Below are 21,756 nucleotides of genomic sequence, written 5' to 3' on the forward strand. Positions count from 1 at the left end.
AGCATACCAGACAAAGAGAAGGGAGAGGGTGCAGAATGTAGTGTTACAATTATAACATAGCTAAGGTGCAGATCCTGGTACTTTTTAGAAGAGCTTAGAGTCTCTGCCTCCACCACCAACTCGGGCAGATACCCAACACCCTTTGGGTAAAAAAGTTAATCCTCATGTCCCCTCTACTGCCATTTATTTTGAATCCTTAGTTGTAGAATTCTTCCAATGTTCTGAACTAGAATGAAGAGGTAATTCATTAAACGATTAATTGTCATTCCCAATGAATGGATGGCATTGGATGGGACTGATGGAGTCACTTTTTGTGTTTTGCCTCCATTGCCATTGAAACTTCTCCATGAATTCCCTGAAATTCAAACGGAACTCTGCCCTATGTGAACTTGGTGTGAATTATATTCTGCTTTAATTTTTAGCCTCAGTTATGGTTTACTGTATTGCGATTCAATCTGGTTTATAATATATTCCTGGAGCAAAGCCAGCAATTTGGATGGGTTGATTCTATTGGAGGGATATGTTTCCGTCACTACTTACGCATTCAAGTGGGATGGGCGGGATTAAATAGGGCTACCTGTCCGAGAGCACGCACATTGCGCCAAGCCTGCGACCACATCAATTATACATTAACAAGCCCAGGATAACTCGTGGAAAAGGAAGCAAAACCGCATTTACTGCATCTCCCAAGCGAAAAAAATCCAGGAGCTTTCTTCAAATTCCCGGTCCCGGCCGAGGGAAAGTTTCCTGGAAGATTAGAGATCAAGAGAATTGGGGAATGTCGGAGAGACTGATCCTCGCTCTATTGGCCATCTGGGTGGCCCGGGTCACGGGTAATTCATTGCTTTTCATTGCTGCTTCTCAGCGATATTTTCAGATCAGTGATGGAGCAGATTTACTGGTTGGGACAGAGCAGCTCTGCCCTCTGTACCCAGTGTAGGGTCTGGTGTTAATGTCAATGGGACAGAGCAGCTCTGCCCTCTGTACCCAGTGTAGGGTCTGGTGTTAATGTCAATGGGACAGAGCAGCTCTGCCCTCTGTACTCAGTGTAGGGTTTGGTGTTAATGCCATTGGGAGAGAGCAGTTCTGCCATCTGACTTTCTGGTCCCGCTGCAGCAAATGGAAATTTGGCTGAGTGCCAAAGTCTCCGTCCTTGCTTGCAGAGGTGGTGGGATGTGAACCGCCAGTAACATCGTGCCCCTTGAGTCTGAGTTCCCTGACCAAGTGGAGTATGATACACTCATGTTGCTACTTTAATACCAATTCCAATTTTTGTATTCATTTGTGGGTTATGGATGTCACTGGCCAACATTTATTGCCCATCCCTAGTTGCCCCAGTCAACCACATTACTGTGGCTCTGGAGTCACATGTGGGCCAGACCATTTAAAGCTGGTAGATTTCCTTCCCGAAAGGACATTAGTGAACCATATGGGTTTTTCTGACAATTGACAATGGTTTTGTGGTCATCAGTAGATTCTTAATTCCAAATTTTTAAAAATTGAATTCAAATTCCACCATCTGCTGTGGCAGGATTCAAACCCGGGTCCCCAGAACATCTGAGTTTCTGGATTAATAGTCTATTGATAATACCACTGGGCCCTTGCCTCCCCAGGTTTAGTTTCGAACAATGTTAAAATCGTTTTTCACTGATGCTGAGCTTGGAATATCAATACACTTGAGTTGCTTAAGACGGTTGCTTTCCTTGAACACCTGGTGAAAAGTTGAGATTAATGATCCGAAACATTAACTTTGTTTCTCTCCACAGATGCTGAGCATTTCTAGAATTTTCTGTTTCTCGTTACCAGTCTGGCTTAATCATATGCAGTATTAAAACTAAATCCGACTTTCCTTTGTTTATGGAGTCAGTGTTCAGATGTATGCTGAGAGAACTCCACTTGACATCTCCTAGACTATTTATGGAACCAATAGAGTCCCTATAATGCAGAAGGAGACCAATCCAGTCTGCACCCACTCTTCAAAAGAGCTTCTTATCTGAACACTCCCAGTCCCTTGCCTGCCTTATCATCTCCCCCCCCCCCCCCCCCCCCCCTGCTGCTGTTGTGCCATCTCCATAACCCATGCATTTAGCATGGCCGATCCATCGAACCTACATATCTTTGGACTGTGGGAGGAAACCAGAGCACCTGAAGGAAACCCACGCAGACATGGGGAGAACATGCAAACTCTGCACAGGCAGGAACCCAAGTCACTGGCACTGTGCCACTGTATACATTTGCATGGTTTACTGTGAGGATTTTGGAGAATGTTGTGTTGGAGGATAATCTTTAAAGAAGGCCATGTATGACAATTATTTAAATAAGCTAGGCAAACGTTAATGGAGGCAACTTCTCTGGGAGCATTTGAGATAAAAAGGGGTGAAGGTGTTAAATGCATACATTTGTAATAAGGCCATGGTGACGTGGATTTGTAAGTACATAGGTTAGTTTTAAAAGTAAAATCGTATTAGGAAATTGATTGGGACTTGGTTTTTCAGCTGTAAATTTGAAAGGGGAGTAAGGGATTTTTGAAATGGTTTCAAATGTAAACAAGGGAAGGTTATTCAATTTAATTTGATCCAAAAGGAAAGTTGATAAGAATACATGAAAGATTTTTATATTTTGCAAAAATTGGGTTCAGAGGTGGTAAGGGCAATGAAATTGAAGATGAAATGGACAAAGGATATGTAAGGAGAGATGTTGAGTTGTTGACAATGTGGGGACAGCTCTGTGCTGAGAAGGTGCAAAATCTGAAAGAGCCATTCAGAAGCCAGTAAAGTCATTGTCAGAAAGCAGTCTTGTCTCTGAATTTTCTTGGATTTTCACAGTGAAGTGGAAGAGTTTGAGAAATTGTGTGCCACACCTTTACTAAAGTGACAACAGTTTTACTTTGGCTAATACTGGATTTGGAGTTTGAAATCTACAAGAAATAATTGCCAAGAAGGTGTTTCCTTTCATGTTCTGACAGGTTTTGGGGGGGGTGCTGATTTGAAAAACTGTTTTAACTGTGTAACTTTAATCTTGTGTGCTTAAGTTTTCTTTTTGTGAATGCATTTTTGTATTTCTAAAAATCTCAAAAATGAAACTGGAATTCCATGCTCATGGAATCGGTAGTCGTGTCCCCCCCCCCCCCCCCCCCCGCCCACCCGCCCGCCACCGCTGCCATCTGACTATTTGTCATATTTAAACTTCTCAAAAATTCTATCTGTTCACAAACTTTAACTTGCATTTCAGCTCGCCTCCAGAAGGTTTGTATTGAACTGTGTTTGGACCACATCTGTCCCCGAATCCATTTCCCACTGTGCAACTGGCAGAAAAGCCACACTGACTTTATGTTCTGGTAGCAACTTAAAAATTGAGTCAAATTCTGCTAACCACTTCAGATCTCAATTTGTATGTTTTTAATTAAAAAGATCAGTCAGTTTCAAATGGGTGTCCTTGCTGCCTGCCCAGAAGATAGTGGGAACAGTGCATTAAATAAGTGGATAAGTCTTGGGGGTAATTTTATTTAACTGTGTATCAGGTCAAAATGACCCCTTTGTCTCCCCTTATCTCCAGTATTAAAAGTTGCTAACGATAGTAACACAATCCAATTATTAAACTGAAATATATTGAATTTTAAAATTTGTTTAAATACTTTGATTAACCATCCTCATTCACGTGTACTTTGTCATATTTTACCTTAAACTTTTCACATTCCCTCATTTCACCTATGCTCCAGGATCCATGTTAATCACTGTTCAAGCAATGTCTTGACTTTAAAATTCTCAATCTTGTTTTCAAATCCTGCCCAGAATTCTCTATAATCGCCTCCAGCCAAATAACCCCTGAGGATATCTGCGCCCCTCTGCTTCTGGCCTTGTGTCCATCCCTGGTTGTAATTGATGGCTATGCCTTCAGTTGCTTGGATCTCAAGCTCGGGAATACCTTTGCCACACCTCCCCTTTCCTGTAGCTCATCTTCCTCCATTGAAGATGCCTCTCTGTTGGATTTTGTTTTATAATGCTCCTGTGAAGCACCTTGGGACATTTTGTTAAAGCTGTTTATATTATAAGTAGTTGCATTTTTTGATGTTAAGAATCACAACTTTGACACTTTAGGAAACAAAGATGGTTAAAACAAAAAAAAATCAGTGGATTTGAAAATGGTGAGAAATTAAAGGTTTTAAGAGACCCCAAAAATTCCAGCATTAAGTGAGAAGAAAGACTGAGGTATTTTAGATTGAATATGATTATATTTCAGATGTGATCTTGATATACTTATTCCTCAATTCTGAACCTGATTTTTTTTTTAAAAAAGGGGTCTGTGATCAACCTCCACGATTGGAAAATGGCTTTCTATCTGATGAATTTATTTCTTTGCACAACTTTTCTGTGGGTATTAAAGTTGCCTACAAGTGTTACCCCGGTTACAAATTTCAGGAAGGAGGTTCAAGACGTATTACCTGCAGGGAAAATTCAACCTGGTCACCATTACGGGCTGTTTGTGAACGTAAGTGATGAATAATTGTCTTTCCCCTCTTCCACTGCCTTTATTTTTTTCTTCCCTCAATCGATTTTCTCTCCAAGGAAATGACTTGTGCTGGGGCAAGCAACCTTTCAGTATCGCATCCAAAGTGACCATTCTTCTTAGAGTCTGGGTGATGGTGAGTGCCTGAAATATAGGCTTTGATTATTCTCACCCAACAAACAGTGAAAATCTGAGCAAGAATCATTTGGATATTGATTAGTAATGGGGAATCACCTGTGTTCTACCTTGGGTACCAATAACACCAGAGTATTGGGAGCTGTTAGTTGAAAAACATATTTACCAATGGGTAATCGAACAAAAATCCTGCCAACAATTGAAACTGGACATAGATTTTGGCTGCCAGACATGTTAAATACTTCAGATAATTTGTTTTCACTTGGAAAGTGTTTTGCTCAGTGTCCTGGTCACAGCAGCATTAAAAATGGATTAACCAGTCAGTCATATCATTGCTATCTGTGGGAGCTTTTGGTGGACAGAATGGCTGCCATATTTAGTTCAATAAGCGACCGTACATCCAAATACTTAATAGTGCACCATCACCCAAAGTGTCTTCCATGTAAAGTGATGAGAGGCTATACAAATTACTTTCTGTCTTGATCATAAGAAAACCGCTGAATCTCTGCACCACATTTATTTACTAATCTGTCCATATTTGCTATGGCCTTAATGGATCTGAGCGCTGATACAATAAAGCTGAGTCATTCTACTAAGTTGGGTTGACTGGTAAATGCCTCCATTATGAGATTGCCTTGAGTTTGCATTAAAACTGAAGTCACGATTGCATATCATTTTTAATTAACACTGCCACAAGGACTTGCATATAATGCATAGTAGGATTGGAGGGATCTCTTATTTTTCCTAACATTAATCTGTGAATGGTGTTCAAAACCCAGCTGGAGAGTGTGGTGTACTTTAATATCTTTACTACCTTTTCTCAGCAAGAAACTGTGGTAATCCAGGTGAACTTTCAAATGGATATTATAATGCATCAGGTACCACTTTCGGAATGAAAGCTATCTTTTATTGTGATAAAGGGTAAGTGTCCAGTTTATCAAATACTAAATGAGATTGCTTGTTGTGCAGTAAAAATTATATTGTTTAAATTTTAAACTGAAGTCTGTCATGGTATTTTGTTGCACCTTAAGGAAACTTGCTCAGTTTATTTCTGGTGGTGGTTTCCTGTGTTGCCTCTGAATGTGGGTTTCCTGATCTGTAGCTTGGTTGTTGAATTATTTTAAATTGTGGAAATTTAATGCTTATGTATATCTTGCCCAATAACATCTGGATTGAGTGTTCATACCTCCTCTGTTGGGTCCTTTGGTAACCTGTTAAAAGGAATGCATTATCTGGGGGATCAAAGCAACGGTTCAAATGAGTCAGGCTGCATGAATATTCTCCCCTTGATAAGGTGCCAAAATCCAGCATGTGATCATGAGGAGTAGGTCATTCACCCTGATCTGACTGTGGTCTTAACGCCACTTTCCTGCTTGGCACTTAGTCTTGACTCCTGGACAATGTATCAGTCTAACTCGGCTTTGAATGTATTCCATAACTCAGTTGTCACTGATCTCTGGGGCAGAGAATTCTATTGATTTGATGCTCAGAAGAAATTCTGTCTTGAATTTGAAACTCTGCCCCCTAGTTCTAGATTTCATTACAAGGGAAAGATCCTCCTCCCAGCTTCTGTCCGTCAAGCCTCTTCCAAATCTTTTAATATGATCACGTCTTATTTTTCTCAATTCCAATTCGTATAGGCTCAATGTTTTCTCCTCCAACTCCTTCACTAGACTGTTCCTGGGATGAATCTTCTCTGAACTGCTTCCAATGCCAGTATATCTTTCCTTCAGTATAGATACTAAGGGCGGGATTTTACAGTCTTGCTCGAGGGAGACCAGAAATTCCTGCCCGTGGTCAACGGTCATTTCCACTGTCCACTCCTCGCCCACTCCGATTCCGTGGCGGGCGAGGTGGTAGAATTCTGGCACAAAACTGTATGCCATACTTCACCTGAAGTATGGCATACTACAACTATGCCTTGGCACAGTTGTAGCAAGACCTCCCTACTTTTGTGCTCCATGCCCTTGCAATAAAGTCCAACATTTCATTGGGTTCCTATTGTTTGCTGCATCTGTAGGCTCTCTTTGTGATGGACAAGGACACCCTGATGCCATTCATGACAGCATTCTGTCTCTGCCCACTTAAATATTCAGCTTTTCTATCCTTCCCACAACAGTGGGCAACCTTGCATTTTCCCACATTTATACTCCATCTGCCAAATATTTTTTTCCAATTACTTGACCGATCCCAATTCCTTTGCAAATATTTTTGTCATTCTCATGTGTTTTAACTAGCTACGTTTGGTCAGCAAGTTGAGCTATAATGTGCTTAATCCCTTCATCCAGATCATTAATACAAATTGTAAATAGTTGAGGCCCATCATTGATCCCCAGTGGCATGCATTAGTTGCAGTTTGGAAACCTGAAAATGACCTATTTTAATCTGAATGTTTAGTCAGCGAATTATCTGTCCATGCTAATATATCACTCCCAATGCCGTGAGTTATTTTGAAGGAAGCATTTGTGTTCAGGAAGTATAAATGTGCTCCATCTGCTGGTTCCCTACTCCAATAAATTTGTCAAATCTGATTTATTTCTGAAAACCAACAATATTGATGTGTGTTCTTTTAAGCACTTAAAACATTCCCAGAGTGCTTCATTTGACCAGTATTGGGCAATGAGCTTGAGCCATAAGGCCGAGCTAGGACTTCCTACTAACAATACAAGTTTTTTTTTCCCCAGGTACAGCGTAGTTGGTAGGTCCTATCGGACATGTACAGCTGCTGGTTGGGATGGCCAGGTTCCAACATGTGAAAGTAAGTTTGGAATTCAAATTTGCATAGAATGGGTACCATTTTAAAAAGAAAAGCAATGATTGAATTAACATATCTGGAGTGTTTGGTTCACATTTTAGTTATTTTAAGTTCCTCATTTTGAAATCCCCTAAATTGGGGTGTCAAATTTCTAGTGTAACTAATATTTTGATGTTGACATTTCATAAACTGAAGGAGCAGCTTTTCAATCAATCAAGCAACTACCTTCAGCTGTTATTGAGTCTCTGCTATCATATGGACTCTTGAAGACGGGATCAGTAGGAAGCAATCTTCCACGGTGATCATTGGCTGGAGTAGAGCAAGAAGCAAAAACATTCTTCAAATATTAGAAGTATTGTTTAATGAAATGTTAATTAGCAGTAATTCGTTTAGGCAATTATTGAATGTCACTTCCTGAATTTAGAAGCTACATAAACCAAAACATTGCATTTTGATGTGGGAAACATATCACCTGGATTAAGTCATATACCATTTTAATGACTTCAGGTTGTGTGCAATTGTGTATCACACCATCTTTGCGAAGCAGTAATGCAGTTAACCTCTACAAATTCCAGTGAGGGATGCAGGGAAAGATAATAAATGGCCAGACCTGCAAAACTATCTACTTCATTATTGCTGTGGGGTCCTTGGTAAACTTCTGATGGGTTGATAATTCTTTTGCATCCAATTGTGACCAAGACTGCTATTCCCATGTCAAAATGTACAAACTTCACAACTGTGTGGTAATTTGATGACTAAATGTATCAACTCTCAATTTGAAGAGAATGCTGAAAGGACAGTAGGTTGTTCAGCATGAGAACTGATGAAGGGGTCATGTTTATAAAGTTCAGTTGCTGTTGTGCATCAGTCCATGTTGGCTGTTGGTTTTGATATTCTAATTTGCTTTGAAAAAAGCTTAGTTCAGAGATTTGTTTTAATCTTCTATATTTTAGCAGAATGTGGATGGCTCACATCCAATGATCTCAAGCAATAGCAACTTAACACAACTAGAATTCCTTCATTCTCCCTGCTGCCACCCCACTGCCATAAGCAATCTACATAAGATTGGTTCGCCATTCAGTTATAGGCTAGTGGAAAAGAAGTGAAAATACCTATTTGTGTGTTGGTGAGGTAGTGTGCTTTGCCACTGAAGTATGTGATTTGACAGTCTGACTCAATTTAATTTTTCTCTAGTTGTCACATGTCCCGATCCTCCACATGTTGCCAATGGGACAGTTTCACCACCACCTGGAGAGTTCTGGACATTTGGAAGTGTAGCAAAATATTCATGCATTGCAGGCCATTCCCTGATCGGTGAAGACACCATCACCTGTACAGCAACTCAAGAGTGGAAGGAGCATCCACCAAGATGTCAAGGTAAAGAATTATAGATCAGAATTAGTTTCAATTGTCATCGGCAGAAATGAAGAATTTTGAACACATAGCAGGTTTATGGGCCAATGGCATTAACAACTGTTGGTGTAACCTTTTGGGGTATTACAAATGAAGTGGGTTTTCTGTGAATATACAGATGTTGTTGTCAGTGATTGTAATTGGTCATCTATCCAGCCTTCCCCAAAAGCCCTCTTCGCGCTCCATTACAACATGGATTTGGAGCTGGCGATGCAGAGTCCTTCAAACTGGCATTTTATTAATTAATTCCATTCAGCTCATTGTTTTCTATGAGAGGCTAATTTTGTTACTATCAAGTTTAGAGACTATTGTAAACTGAGGAGCACAGTTCAAAAGGATATAGGCAATTTGGTGACGTGGGTAGAACAATGGCAGCTGAAGTTCAATGCAGAGAGGTGTGAGGCAATGCATTTTGGTAGCAAGAGCATGGAGCTCCAACATAAAGTAAGTGATAAAATTCAAGAGGATGGAAGAACAGAGAGCCCCGGCTGTATATGTGCATACATACAATACATTGTAGAGGTGGCGGGACTGATGGAGAGAACAGTTAATAAAACCTAGTAACCTAGGCATCGTTAACAGGGGCATTCTGCTGAAGGATGTGAATGCATTGGAGAGAGTGCAACAGAGGTTTTCAAGAATGGAATTGAAACCTCCTCTGGATAAATTGGAGTGGTTAGGGCTGTTCCTCTTGAAGAAAAGGTGGCTAGGAGGTGATTTGGTAGAGATGCTCAAAATTGGTCGTAAGTTTGGACGGTACTGCTTAAGGAGCCTTGGTGAGTTTCTGCAGACCATCTTGCCACTGTTTCGGAGGGAGTGAATGTTCGTGGAAGGTGTCCCGATCAAGTGGGCTACTTTGTCCTGGATGGTGTTGAGCTTGTGTGTTGTTAGAGTTGCACTCATTTAGGCAAGGGGAGAATATCCCATCACTCGCCTGATATGCATCTTGCGTATTGTGGATAGGCTTTAGGGAGTCAGGAGTTGAGTTACTCATTGCAGTATTCCTAGCCTCTGATTTTGCTCTTGTCGCCACAGTATTTATATGTCCTTAGTGAACATCCCAACTTCTGACCTTTGAATACTGGTAGGAAGCAAAGCACATAGGCGTCAATCAGGAGAATCTGGCAAGGCTGCACATGGGCAATGGTCAAATGTCTGCTATGCAGAATACTCTCTGTGCAGTCTCACCAAGACATCTTTACTCCTGTACTCAATCCCCTCGCAATGAAAGCCAATGTACCATTTGCCTTCCCAATTACTGGCTGCACCTGCCTGCCAGCTGTTAGTGACTCATGAACATGGATGCCCAGGTTATTTTGGATATTAATGCTTCCAACTCCTCTCCATTTAGAAATATTCTGTCTTCCTGAATACATTCTACACAGTTGGGTAACTTTCCACTTATTAACATCTGTCATAGTCTTGCCTGCACAAGCCTGTCTTTTGAAGCCTACTTGCCCATTCACTTAAGCCTGTCTATATAGTCGTTTGAAACCACGTTGCATCTTCCTCTCAAATCATATTCCCACCTCTTTATCCACTTGCTTCTCTTGATTCACCCTAGACAACTTGAGCCTCATACTGTTTCTTTCTGTTCATTGCTTCCTTTGTCCAGATTTAAGACTCTAGTTTCTGAAATAATTTTACATTAGGTTTAGAAGTGATAATTCAATCATATTATGGTCACTTTCCTGAAGGTTCCCTTTTATAGCAATATTAGCCCTTTACCATTTCATAATGTTAAATCTTAAAAAGTCAGATCCATTGTTAGTTCTTCAACATACTCCTCCTCAACCCCATCTCGTGTACACTCAGGAATTAATCTTCAGTAGCATTAGTGCCAGTTAATTTCGTAAATTGAAGGCTGCCAATCATTGTGTTACACATGTTGCATGCAGCTCTTCTGATTTTTATAGTGTCCATTACAATTTGGTCTATAGACAACCACCACCAATATTTGCTGCTCTTTGCTGTTTCTCAACTCAAGCCAAACTGATTCTACATCTTGACCCTTTGATTTAAGGTCTCTTCTCACTGATATGCTAATCTCGTCCCTTATTAACAATGCTACCCCCAACTCCTCCTTTTTATCTTCCTAAATGATTACCCTTGAATATTCAGGTCCTAGTCTCGAGTCACCCTGTAAATGAGTCCCTAATAGCAATTAAATCAAGCCCATTGTGCTTTCAAATGAATTATCTACCTTGTTGCAAATGCTTAGTGCATTCTGATCGAGTGCCCCTAACTTTATCTTTTTAATGTTATGCAGTTCTCTGATCTTATTTGATGCTTGCCTTTACTTTGACTGTCTTCTAATTTTGCTTACTGCTTTTCTACTTGTTCATATCAGTATTCCTTCCAACCTGAGCTCCCCCTCAGGTTCCCATTCCCTCCCAACAGCATGAGCAAATCTCCCTGTGAGGATGTCAGCCCTACTCCTGCTAAGGTGCAGCCTATCCATTTGTACAGATACAACCTGCCCTTGAACAAGTGTTGATGCCCTCCCTCTTGCACCAATTCTCCAGCCATGTGATCACTGAATTCTTTATTCCTATGCTCACTAGCATTTGGCACTGGGAGTAATCTGGAGACTACATGCTTTTGAAGTTCTGCTTTTAACCATTTAACCCTTGAAATCTGCTTTGGGACCTCATTCCCTTCCTACCCATGTCATTGGTACCAATATTGACCATAACCTCTGCCTATTCAAACCCACATTGTCTGTACCTTTAAGACCTGGCTGGCTGTAGGGATTCGCATTCTAATTAGTATTCTGTAACTTGATTTCTGTGTCTCTGTGCACTGTTTGAGAGCACATTTCCACTCCATCTGACGAAGGAGCAGCGCTCCGAAAGCTTATGGTATTTGCTACCAAATAAACCTGTTGGACTTTAACCTGGTGTTGTGAGACTTCTTACTGTATTCAAACTCCCCCAGAAGAATATCAGAGCCAATCTGTGACATCCTTGATCCTGGCACCAGTGGGTTCAAGGTACTATTCTGGCTTCACAACTACAGCCAAGGAAACACTTGTCTGTTCCCCTTAATAACAAATCTGCTTTCACTATTTCTCTTCCATTCCTCTTTCTCCCTCCTATGAAGCTGAGCTGTGTGTCATGCCACGGACTTGGCTCTTGACACAATCCATTGAGGAATCATCGCCTTCACTGGTGTCCGAAATGGAAAACTGGTTACCAAACATGATGAACTGGGCTCCTGCGCTATCTGCTGTGTTCTCTTCGCCTGCCTGGTGGTTACCCATTCTCTCTGCCTGCATGTTCCTATCCTGCAGTGTGACTGCATCCCCATTAGTTTTACCCACAGTAGTTTTATCACAGATATATCACACTGACACCAATCACTGTTTGAAGTGAGAAACCTGGAACTCCAGCTCCTGTGATCGGTGATACATTGTGCAATATTTTTGCAGGGCACTTGTTGCATCCATGATTTCCCTCATGCTGCAGGAGGCACATTCCACTTGGCCAAGCTCCTCTGCCATACATTAACTTTGCAAACTACTTATTATTAATGGGGGAATAACTTACCAGTTATCCATGAATCAGTTTGTTCTTTTGTACCGAAGTAAGAACTTGAAAAGGTTTGAAAAAGAATGGAATACCACCTTCCCCAAATTGCCACACTCCATTTGCAAGGTTCCCCTGAGACCCCTCCATTTGTACTAGCTGAGATTCCGATGAGTTAATCTTCGAGAAACTGGATTAAGCTAGCTACTTAACCAAATATAGCTGCTGTAACACAGAGCTTGTTTATCCCTACTTTAGACTGGAAGAATTTATACTTGCAGTTGTTTAATATTTAATAGGAACTAATGCACTGTTCTTCTGACAGTTGTTCGATGTGTTCGCCCTGAACTACCCAAAAATGCGCATATGGTGTCACGCTTTCAACCTGTATACAATTATCAAGACACTATCACGTATAAATGTGATACCAAATTCAAAATGGTTGGAAAAAGTATTATTGAGTGTAAAGAAAATAACACATTTGTGCCATCACCACCTACCTGTGAACCACGTGAGTAACCATTTCTTGGATGTTCTAAATTATTCATTATAAAATAAATTATGGCTCAAATATTGATTCAATTTTTAGTGATTTGGTTGATTAACATCTCTTAGCATGTAGCAGTTCATCTTTTTGGGGAGTTACTTTTTGAATTGTTTGGTAACTTGCGTGAGCATGGGTGCTCAGGACATTTTCTGATTTTATTGTTTTATTAAAGACCGCTTCATCCAATTGCAAAATAATTTGTGAATAGGTGCATGATGCAATACATGCACAAGGTGTGACAACAGGAAGCATGATATATTAAAGCAAATGAATAACTGAAAATGATTAGAGATAGCTTTTAATGTTACTGTCACAAGTAGGCTTACACTAACACTGCAATGAAGTTACTGTGAAAATCCCCTAGTTGCCACACTCTGGCACCTGTTCGGGTACACTGAGGGAGAATGTAGCACGGCCAATGCCCCTAACCAGCATGTCTTTCAGACTGTGGGAAGAAACCGGAGCACCTGGAGGAAGCCCACGCAAACGCGAGGAGAACTTGCAGACTCCACACTAACCCAAGCCAGAATTGAACCCGGGTCCCTGGCGCTGTGAGGCAGTAGTGCTAACTACTGTGCTGCCCAAGTGGTTCTTAAATTGGTTGATTACCTTTTGACAAAGTGGCACCAAATTGGACTTTTTTCAGTCCCCACTTCCTCTTTTTCAGAAGCCCAGTTTTCTTTTTAGCATGGAGACCTATCTAATGCTTGATAGAAACTAATGCATTGCTCTTTTGGCAGTTGTTCAATATGATTGCCCTGAAGTGCCTGGAAATGGACAGATAGGAGCAGGCTTTCAATCTCTTTCCCGTTAACGGGACACTGTCATGTATCAATGTAATGGTCGTTTTAAAATGGTTGGAAGGAATGCTGTTGAATGTCGTGAAAATAACACATTTGTGCACCACCAATTAAATATTTTAAAGTGTAAGCATTGGGGAATTAGCTGGATAAGTGAAGAACCACCAATGATGTAACAGAATTCCCCCAGTACTGCAGTATGTGTTGGATTGTGAGTTGCACTCTTGATCCAGAATGAAGTCTGGGCAAAGGCCCCATCACACTCAAAGAATGGCACGTGAGACTGCTAAAATTCGTGCTCTTGCATTTTTTTCTGTTACTTCAAAGAGAATTCTTTGAGAAAGGAAATGAAATACAATTGACACTCTATTCTAGTTGGAATGAAGTGCTGAGGAAAAACTGCTGTCCGCCTCCATTTTTCTCAACCTCCGATTACCTCTGCTGTCAAAATGTGTGATTATAAAATTGTGGATGAGTGAAACTTTCCTCCAGCTGAACATCAGGAAGACTAGAGCTATTACTGATCACTGCAATAAGCTCTACTTTTGTCATGGATTCCTTCCTTCCAGTCTGCGGCTACTCTGGATCAGGTTCTGTGAAGTGTTGATATTATTTGATGCATTATGTTCCAAAGCCCACATCTGCCCAAGACTACTCAGTGCTTCCTTTTCCCTACCACTTTTTTTGCTTTCTCTCTACAGCCCAATGGATTAGGCAATGAGAAAGTCCAAGTGTAGGTTTAGAAGACTCCAAAATTCTAGCGTAATATTAAGACCTGAGCTACTTTACATTTTAGGAGGTTATCTTTTAAATGTGACTTGAATGTACTGAAAGGGAGACTAATTGAAACTAAGTTTGGTTTTTTTTTTAGTTGTCATAGGTCAGTGTGGCAAGCCTCCAGCGTTGAAAAATGGCTCACCAACTGAAAAATCTATTTCTCGGACCACCTTTCCGGTGGGTTCTCCAGTTATTTACAAATGTCACCCAGGTTACGTGTTGCAGGAAGGAGGCTCAATATATATTACCTGCAGGACAAATGTAACTTGGTCACCATTACGGGCTGTTTGTGAACGTAAGTAAGAATTTTATTTTCTTCCTTCCTTGCCCTCACTTGAATTTCCCTTGGCCCATTTTCTGTCAATGTCAGTGACTTGTGCTGGAGTTCATTTCCATGTGGATGTACAGTCTTGCAGGACAGCATCTCAGTGACTATTCTTGTATGAGAGTCTGGGTGATAGTGAGGTGCCTCAAATGTAGGCTTCAATATAACTTGGCTTTGATAATTCCTGGCTGAACATTGTGGCAAACTCCCTATTGGGTGCTGTACTCTTTAGAATTAAAACATTAATTTATACCCCACTCTGATTATCTTGTCCATTTAATAAATCTGCTAAAACTACTTGTTACCCCTCATGATCTATTTAGCGGTATCTCTGTTGCTGGAATTCTGCTTCCCAGCCTTCATTTGTTACCTCCTTGTTTTTGTATTATACACCTCTCTTCCTATGTCTTATCTATTTATTTAGCTAACTTTATCCCCTATAAAACTGCACATCCAGATCCCGCTATCCTTGCTAGCCAAGGAAAGCCTTTTCACTTCAAATCTATTTCCTTTCTCCTTGCTCCAAATTTATGTTTTTGCTGGAAACCTTCAATCTCACCCGTGGCTGGGATTCTCCGGTTCTGCTGCAGGGAGTGGAGTTTTGGCTGAGCACCACATTCTTGTTGGCAGCAGTGGTGGGGTGAAGGTCAGAGAATCCCATTCATTATTTGTGCATTGAGCTACATCTGGTTGATGGATACAGTCCATGGGATTCTTGTGTGATCAACATACACAGAAGCATAGAATCCTATAGTGCAGAAAGAGGCCATTCGATCCATCAAGTCTGCACCGACCACAATCCCACCCAGGTCCTATCCCCATAACCCCATGCATTTACCCTAGCTAGTCCCCCTGACACTAAGGGGGAATTTAGCATGGCCAATCCACCTAATCCGCACATCTTTGAACTGTGGGAAGAAACTGGAGCACCCGGAGGAACCCCATGCAGACGGGGGGGGACAATGTGCAAACTCCACACAGATGGTCATCCAAGTTGGGAATCGAACCTGGGTCCCTGGCGCTGTGAAGCAGCAGCACTAACCATTGTACGATCGTGCTGTCTGTAAATCATAAATCTTTTGGATGTGTGAATTCCACGTGAGCTGTGATGAACACATATATTACTTGCATGGCTAAAGATGTTCTATGGTTCCTTTGCAAAGTGAAACATTTTCAGAAACCAGTTGTGATAGATTTGACCTTCTAGTGCTTGAACTTCATACACGTGCCCAAATAGAGAGTGGCACGTCACTGTGGTTGGTTTAAGAATTCATTAAAATCTATATTGTAAAAATGTTTTGTGCATACTTTAGAATTTTCTAGTATAAATTTCTGTCCCATGTATTACAGGTCTTGTACAGAAACGCCTATGTTCCCAACCACCCCCATTCTCTGTATCATAAGTGGCAGTTAATACTGGTAGTTGAGGAGATCTGGTAGTGTGTAATATCAGTAAGAAGTCTCACAACACCAGGTTAAAGTCCAACAGGTTTATTTGGTAGCAAATACCATAAGCTTTCGGAGCAATGCTCCTTCATCAGATGGAGTGGTCTTGGCCATCTGACGAAGGAGCATTGCTCCGAAAGCTTATGGTATTTGCTACCAAATGAACCTGTTGGACTTTAACCTGGTGTTGTGAGACTTCTTGCTGTGCTTACCCCAGTCCAATGCCGGCATCTCCACATCATGAGTGTGTAATATCCCAGCCCTGATGGCCAAGGAAAGTGCGTTTGTAACATGGACACAGGTTGAGTATCAACCTGAGAAATCCTTCCAACACATGGCAAAAGCAGCTGCTAAAGAGCAGGCAAGACTCTTAGTCAGCTGTGCTTGATGTGGAGTGGTGCCCCTCAAGCTATCGGAATTGAATCCAGAGGATTGGAGAATAGGCAATGTTGTTCCTTTGTGTTTAAGAAGAGTAGCAAGGATAATCCAGGTAATTACAGGCCGGTGAGCCTTGCGTCAGTGGCAAGGAATTATTGGAGAGGATTCTTTGTGACAGGATTTAGTCCCACTTGGAAATAAGTGGACATATTAGCAAGAGGCAACATGGTTTTGTGAAGGGGAGGTCGTGTCTCACTAACTTGATCGAGTTTTTCGAGGAAGTGACGAAGATGATTGAGGGTAGGGCAGTGGATGTTGTCTACATGGACTTCAGTAAGGCCTTTGACAAGTTTTCCCTCATGGCAGACTGGTACAGAAGGTGAAGTCGTACGGGATCCGAGGTGAGTTGGCAAGTTGGATACAGAATTGGCTCTGTCACAGAAGACAGAGGGTAGCAGTGGAAGGTAGTGTTTCTGAATGGTGGGCTGTGACAAGTGGCGTTCCTCAAGGAGTACTAGTAGGACCTTTTGCTATTTGTGGTATATATAAATGATTTGGAGGAAAATGTAACTGGTTTGATTAGTAAGTTTGCGGACGACACAAAGGTTGGTGGAATTGCGGATAACAATGAGGACCGTTGAAGGATCCAGCAGGGTATAGATCAGTTGGAGCAGAGAGACGACGGATGGAGTTTAATCCAGACAAATGTGAGGTAATGCATTTTGAAAGGTCTAATACAGATGGGAAATGTACAGTAAATGGCAGAATCCTTGAGTATTGATAGGCAGAGGGATCTGGATGTGCTGGTACACAGGTCATTGAAAGTGGCAACACAGGTGGAGAAGGTAGTGAAGAAGGCATATGGCATGCTTGCCTTCGTCAGCCAGGGCATTGAGTTTAAAATTTGGCAAGTAATATTGCAGCTTTATAGAACCTTTTAGTTCGGCTGCACTTGGAATTTAGTGTTCAATTCTGGTTGCCATACTACCAGAAGAATGTGGAAGCTTTGGAGAGAGTACAGAAAAGGTTTACCAGGACGTTGCCTGATCTGGAGGAGGAACTTGGTTTGTTCTCACTGAAATGACAGAAGTCTACAGGGTTGAGAGGCATGGACAGAGTGGATAGTCAAAGCTTTTTCTCAGGGTGGAAGGGTTAATTACTAGGGGGCATAGGTTCAAGGTGCGAGGGGCAAGGTTTAAAGGAGATATGAGGCAAGTTTTTTTTTAGAGTGGTGTGTGCCTGGAACTCTCTGCCAGAGGAGGTAGTGGAAGCAGATACGATAGTGACTTTTAAGGGGCGTCTTGACAAATGCATGAATAGGATGGGAATAGAGGGATATGGTCCCTGGAAGGATAGGGGGTTTTAGTTCAGACGGGGAGTGTGGCCGGTGCAGGCTTGGAGGGCCGAAGGGCCTGTTCCTGTCCAGTAATGTTCTTTGTTCTATAATCTTTTGGTGACCTGTTCGAGGAAAAATGAGCTAAGGAATCGGATGACAACCTGCCTGGTGCAGGAAGAACAACACTACTGTTAATTGAAATATAATGTGAAAATAAGACTTAACAACCTAATGAAAAGCAATCAACAGTGTCTGGAAAGCTCATCTTTCATTCCTTGAGGTCCCTGAGCATCCAGTTGGGACAGCAATGCTACTGTGGCTCCTCCAATAGACACTTAACTGGGCATTATGCTTTGGCCTCCCAAGCATCTGATCAATAGGATTAATTTTATGGAGTGCCAGTGTTAGTGGGAGCACAAATAACTTTCCACAGTGACGTTCTCTTTGAACTAAACGGTGTTATTTTGGAAGATATTACTGATATTATGGACATGATGAGGGAAGGTGATGGCCTAGTGGTATTATCACTCCACTATTAATCCAAAAACCCAACTAAGCTTCTGGGGACCCAGGTTTGAATCCCGCCATGGCAAATGGTGGAATTTGAATTTTAAAAATATCTGGAATTAAGAATCTACTGATGACCATGAAACCATTGTCGATTGTCAGAAAAACCCATCTGGTTCACTAATGTCCTTGGGGAAGGAAATCTGCCATCCTTGCCTGGTCAGGCCTACATGTGACTCCAGAGCCACAGCAATGAGGTTGACTTCTCAACTGCTCTCGTGCAACTACGGATATGCAATAAATGCTGGCCAACCAGCAACACCCATGTCCCACGAATGAATTTTTAAAAAATCAACCCAAGTATATGATTCCACTTTGGATAATAAGTGAAATCGTGTGTCACAGATGAGCTGTTAAAATGCTGTCCTGGATGGATAAGTTAAATATTATAGATCCATTTTGTTTTTAATATGGATCTGAGGGACAATGATATTGTCGTCAATACCCTGAATAACAGGCAAGCCAAAGCTAACTCCAATCACGTGAAACTTCTCTCCGGATGAACAATATCACTGCTGTCATTTGGCTTTTGTGACACTGGATCTGCACCAATTTACAAACTGCTCATGTTAATTCATACATGTTAGTCCTTGGAAAGAATTGGCATGCTTACCCACAGATGTGAACCTTAATCATCTATATAGCCAGGGTTCCTTGTGTCTGTGTCTAATATTTCATAATTGATATAACACAGAATGAGAAACACTCTTCACCATGTTCACCTGACCACCATTGAAATATTACAATGGTCTTTGCAAAGTTGTTCATGTAGGATTGGCTACGCAGGCACATGATGTTGTTGTGCAATATGAAGTGTTGGGATTATTCCTGGAGTGGACATCCACACAGCCAGTCGATGCTGTGCTGTTGAGAATTGGCAAGTGTGTAAACCAGGCAATTCAGCTTGTTGCTTAGAAAGCAAAGGCAGAGCCGCTTGTGCAAGTCGGAAAGTTATTAGTGACTGAACAAGTTCCCTATTGGGCTATAAAAGATGTGAATGATGCACCATGTGTAAATTATCGATGGGCCATAGCCCATTTTTCTGCATGTTGCCAACTTTCCGAGCACTTAGATTGCCACAATCTTCTGCACTGTTTCAATATTTCAGTCTTACTTCAACTCAGGTGAGGTGCTAGAGGACTGGAGGGTTGCTGACTTCATGCCTGTGGTCGGAAAAGGCTGGAAGGATAAGTCTTGCAATTACAGGCTAGTCATTTGTGGTAGGCAAGCTTCCTGGAAAAGAAAATGGGATAAAATTAGTAGTCACGTGGAAAAATGTGGGTCAAGTAGGAAGAGCCAGCATGGATTTCTAAAGTGGAAATCATGTCTAACTTGCTGGAGTTTTCTTGAAGGAGTAATAGGGTGGATGAAGGTAATGCTGTTGATGTGGTATATATCAAGCTTCAGAGGACATTGGATACAGTTCCACACGACAGACTTGAGTAGAGTTTTATAGCTGATGGAATAAAGTGACTAGCAATGTGGATACAAAATGGCTGAATAGTGGGAAACAGAGAGCAAAGTATATTTTTCAGGCTGGAGAAAGATTTGTCGTGGAGGTCTCCTTGCTTTTCCTAATGCATATTATTGATCTAGATTTTAGTGTGCAGGAGGATTTCAAAGTTTGCAGGTGATATAAAACTTGGAAGTATTGTAAGCTGAGGATGTCAGTTGAAAAGGATATGGATGAGTTGGTGGAGTGGGCAGATAGAATTATAGAAACCCTACAGTGCAGGAGGAGGCCATTTGGCCCATCGAGTCTGCACTGACAACAATCCCACCCAGGCTGTATGCCCGTAATTCCACATTTACCCTGCTATTCCCTCTAATTTATGCATCCTGGGACACTAAGGGGTAATTTAGCATTGCCGATGCACCTAACCTATGCATCTTTGGACTGTGGCAGGAAACTGGAGCACCCAGAGGAAATCCATGCAGACACAGGGAGAATGTGCAAACTCCACACAGATTGCAGATCAAGTTCAATGGGGAGAAGTGAGCTGATGCATTTTGGTAGGGATAACATGGGAGATGCAGTGTAAAATAAGGGGTAAAATTCTTAAGGGGATGCAGGCGCAGAAGACCCCTGTGTATATATATGCAAGGATTGTTGAAGGTGGCAGGACTGGTGGAGAGAGCAGTTAATAAAGTATCTGAGCCTTCATTAATAGGGGCATTGAATATAAGAGCAAGAAGGTTATGCTGAAGGATGTGATGCATCTAGAAAGTGCAGAAGAGGTTTACAGGAATGTTTCCAGGGATGAGCAACTTCAGTTATGAGGAAAGCTCGGGAGGTTGTGACTGTTTTCTTTGGAGAGCAGGTGACTAAGCAGCAACTTGTTGATGATCAGAACCATGAGCGGGAGGACTCGGTAGAGGTAGAAACTGTTCCCACTTGTAAAAGGATCAAGCTTGATGGGACACAGACTTAAAGATTTACAAAAGAACTTGTAGGTGGTGCTGTTCCCATGTCTCTGCTGGCGTCATCCTGCTAGATGGTAGTGGTTGCAAGTTTGAAAAGTGCTGCCTAAGCAGGCTTGATGAGTTCCTGGAGTGGATCTTGTCACTCTTTGTTGGTGATGGAGGGAATGAATGTTTGTTTGAGGAAGGAATACCAATCAATGGACCAATTTATCAAAGAACAAAAAAATTACAGCACAGGAGCAGGTGCTTCGGCCTGCACCGACCATGCTGCCCAACTTAGCTAAAACCCCCTACCCTTCCGGGAACCATATCCCGCTATTTCCATCCTATTCATGTACTTGTTAAGATGTCCTTTAAAAGTCACGACCGTATCCGCTTCCACTACCTCCCCTGGCAACGAGTTCCAGGTACCCACTACTCTGTGTAAACAAAAAAAAATATCTGCCTCATACATCTCCTTTAAACCTTGCCCCTCTCACTTTAAACCTATGCCCCCTAGTAATTGACTCTTCCACCCTGGGAAAAAGCTTCTGACTATCCACTCTGTCCATGTCTCTCATAATCTTGTAGACTTCTATCAGGTCTCCCCTCAACCTCCGTCGCTCCAGTGAAAACAAACCAAGTTTCTCCAACCTCTCCTCATAGCTATAGCCCTCCATACCAGGCAACATCCTGGTAAATCTTTTCTGTACCCTCTCCAGAGCCTCCACATCCTTATGGTAGTGCGGCGACCAGAATTGAACACCATATTCCATCATATCCTGGATGGTGTTTGGCTTAAGTGTTCTTGGTGTTGCATTCATTCAGGCAAATGGAGAGT

General features: G+C 41.7%; 1 protein-coding gene across 1 annotated transcript in view; it reads left to right on the forward strand.

The window, feature by feature from the left end:
- Positions 1 to 583: 583 nt before the first annotated feature.
- The window catches only part of LOC144511734 (sushi, von Willebrand factor type A, EGF and pentraxin domain-containing protein 1-like), a 398,606-nt gene continuing 377,433 nt past the window's right edge, over positions 584 to 21,756 (forward strand). The window contains exons 1-7 of the mRNA XM_078241958.1: positions 584 to 833; positions 4,297 to 4,488; positions 5,466 to 5,562; positions 7,326 to 7,399; positions 8,591 to 8,773; positions 12,662 to 12,847; positions 14,555 to 14,755. Of these exons, the coding sequence (XP_078098084.1) occupies positions 779 to 833; positions 4,297 to 4,488; positions 5,466 to 5,562; positions 7,326 to 7,399; positions 8,591 to 8,773; positions 12,662 to 12,847; positions 14,555 to 14,755 (988 nt within the window). The 5' untranslated portion in view covers positions 584 to 778. The remainder of the gene's footprint in view (positions 834 to 4,296; positions 4,489 to 5,465; positions 5,563 to 7,325; positions 7,400 to 8,590; positions 8,774 to 12,661; positions 12,848 to 14,554; positions 14,756 to 21,756) is intronic.

The sequence above is a fragment of the Mustelus asterias genome, chromosome 25 (genome assembly GCF_964213995.1).
Source record: "Mustelus asterias chromosome 25, sMusAst1.hap1.1, whole genome shotgun sequence".
In the NCBI taxonomy this organism is placed as follows: Eukaryota; Metazoa; Chordata; class Chondrichthyes; order Carcharhiniformes; family Triakidae; genus Mustelus; species Mustelus asterias.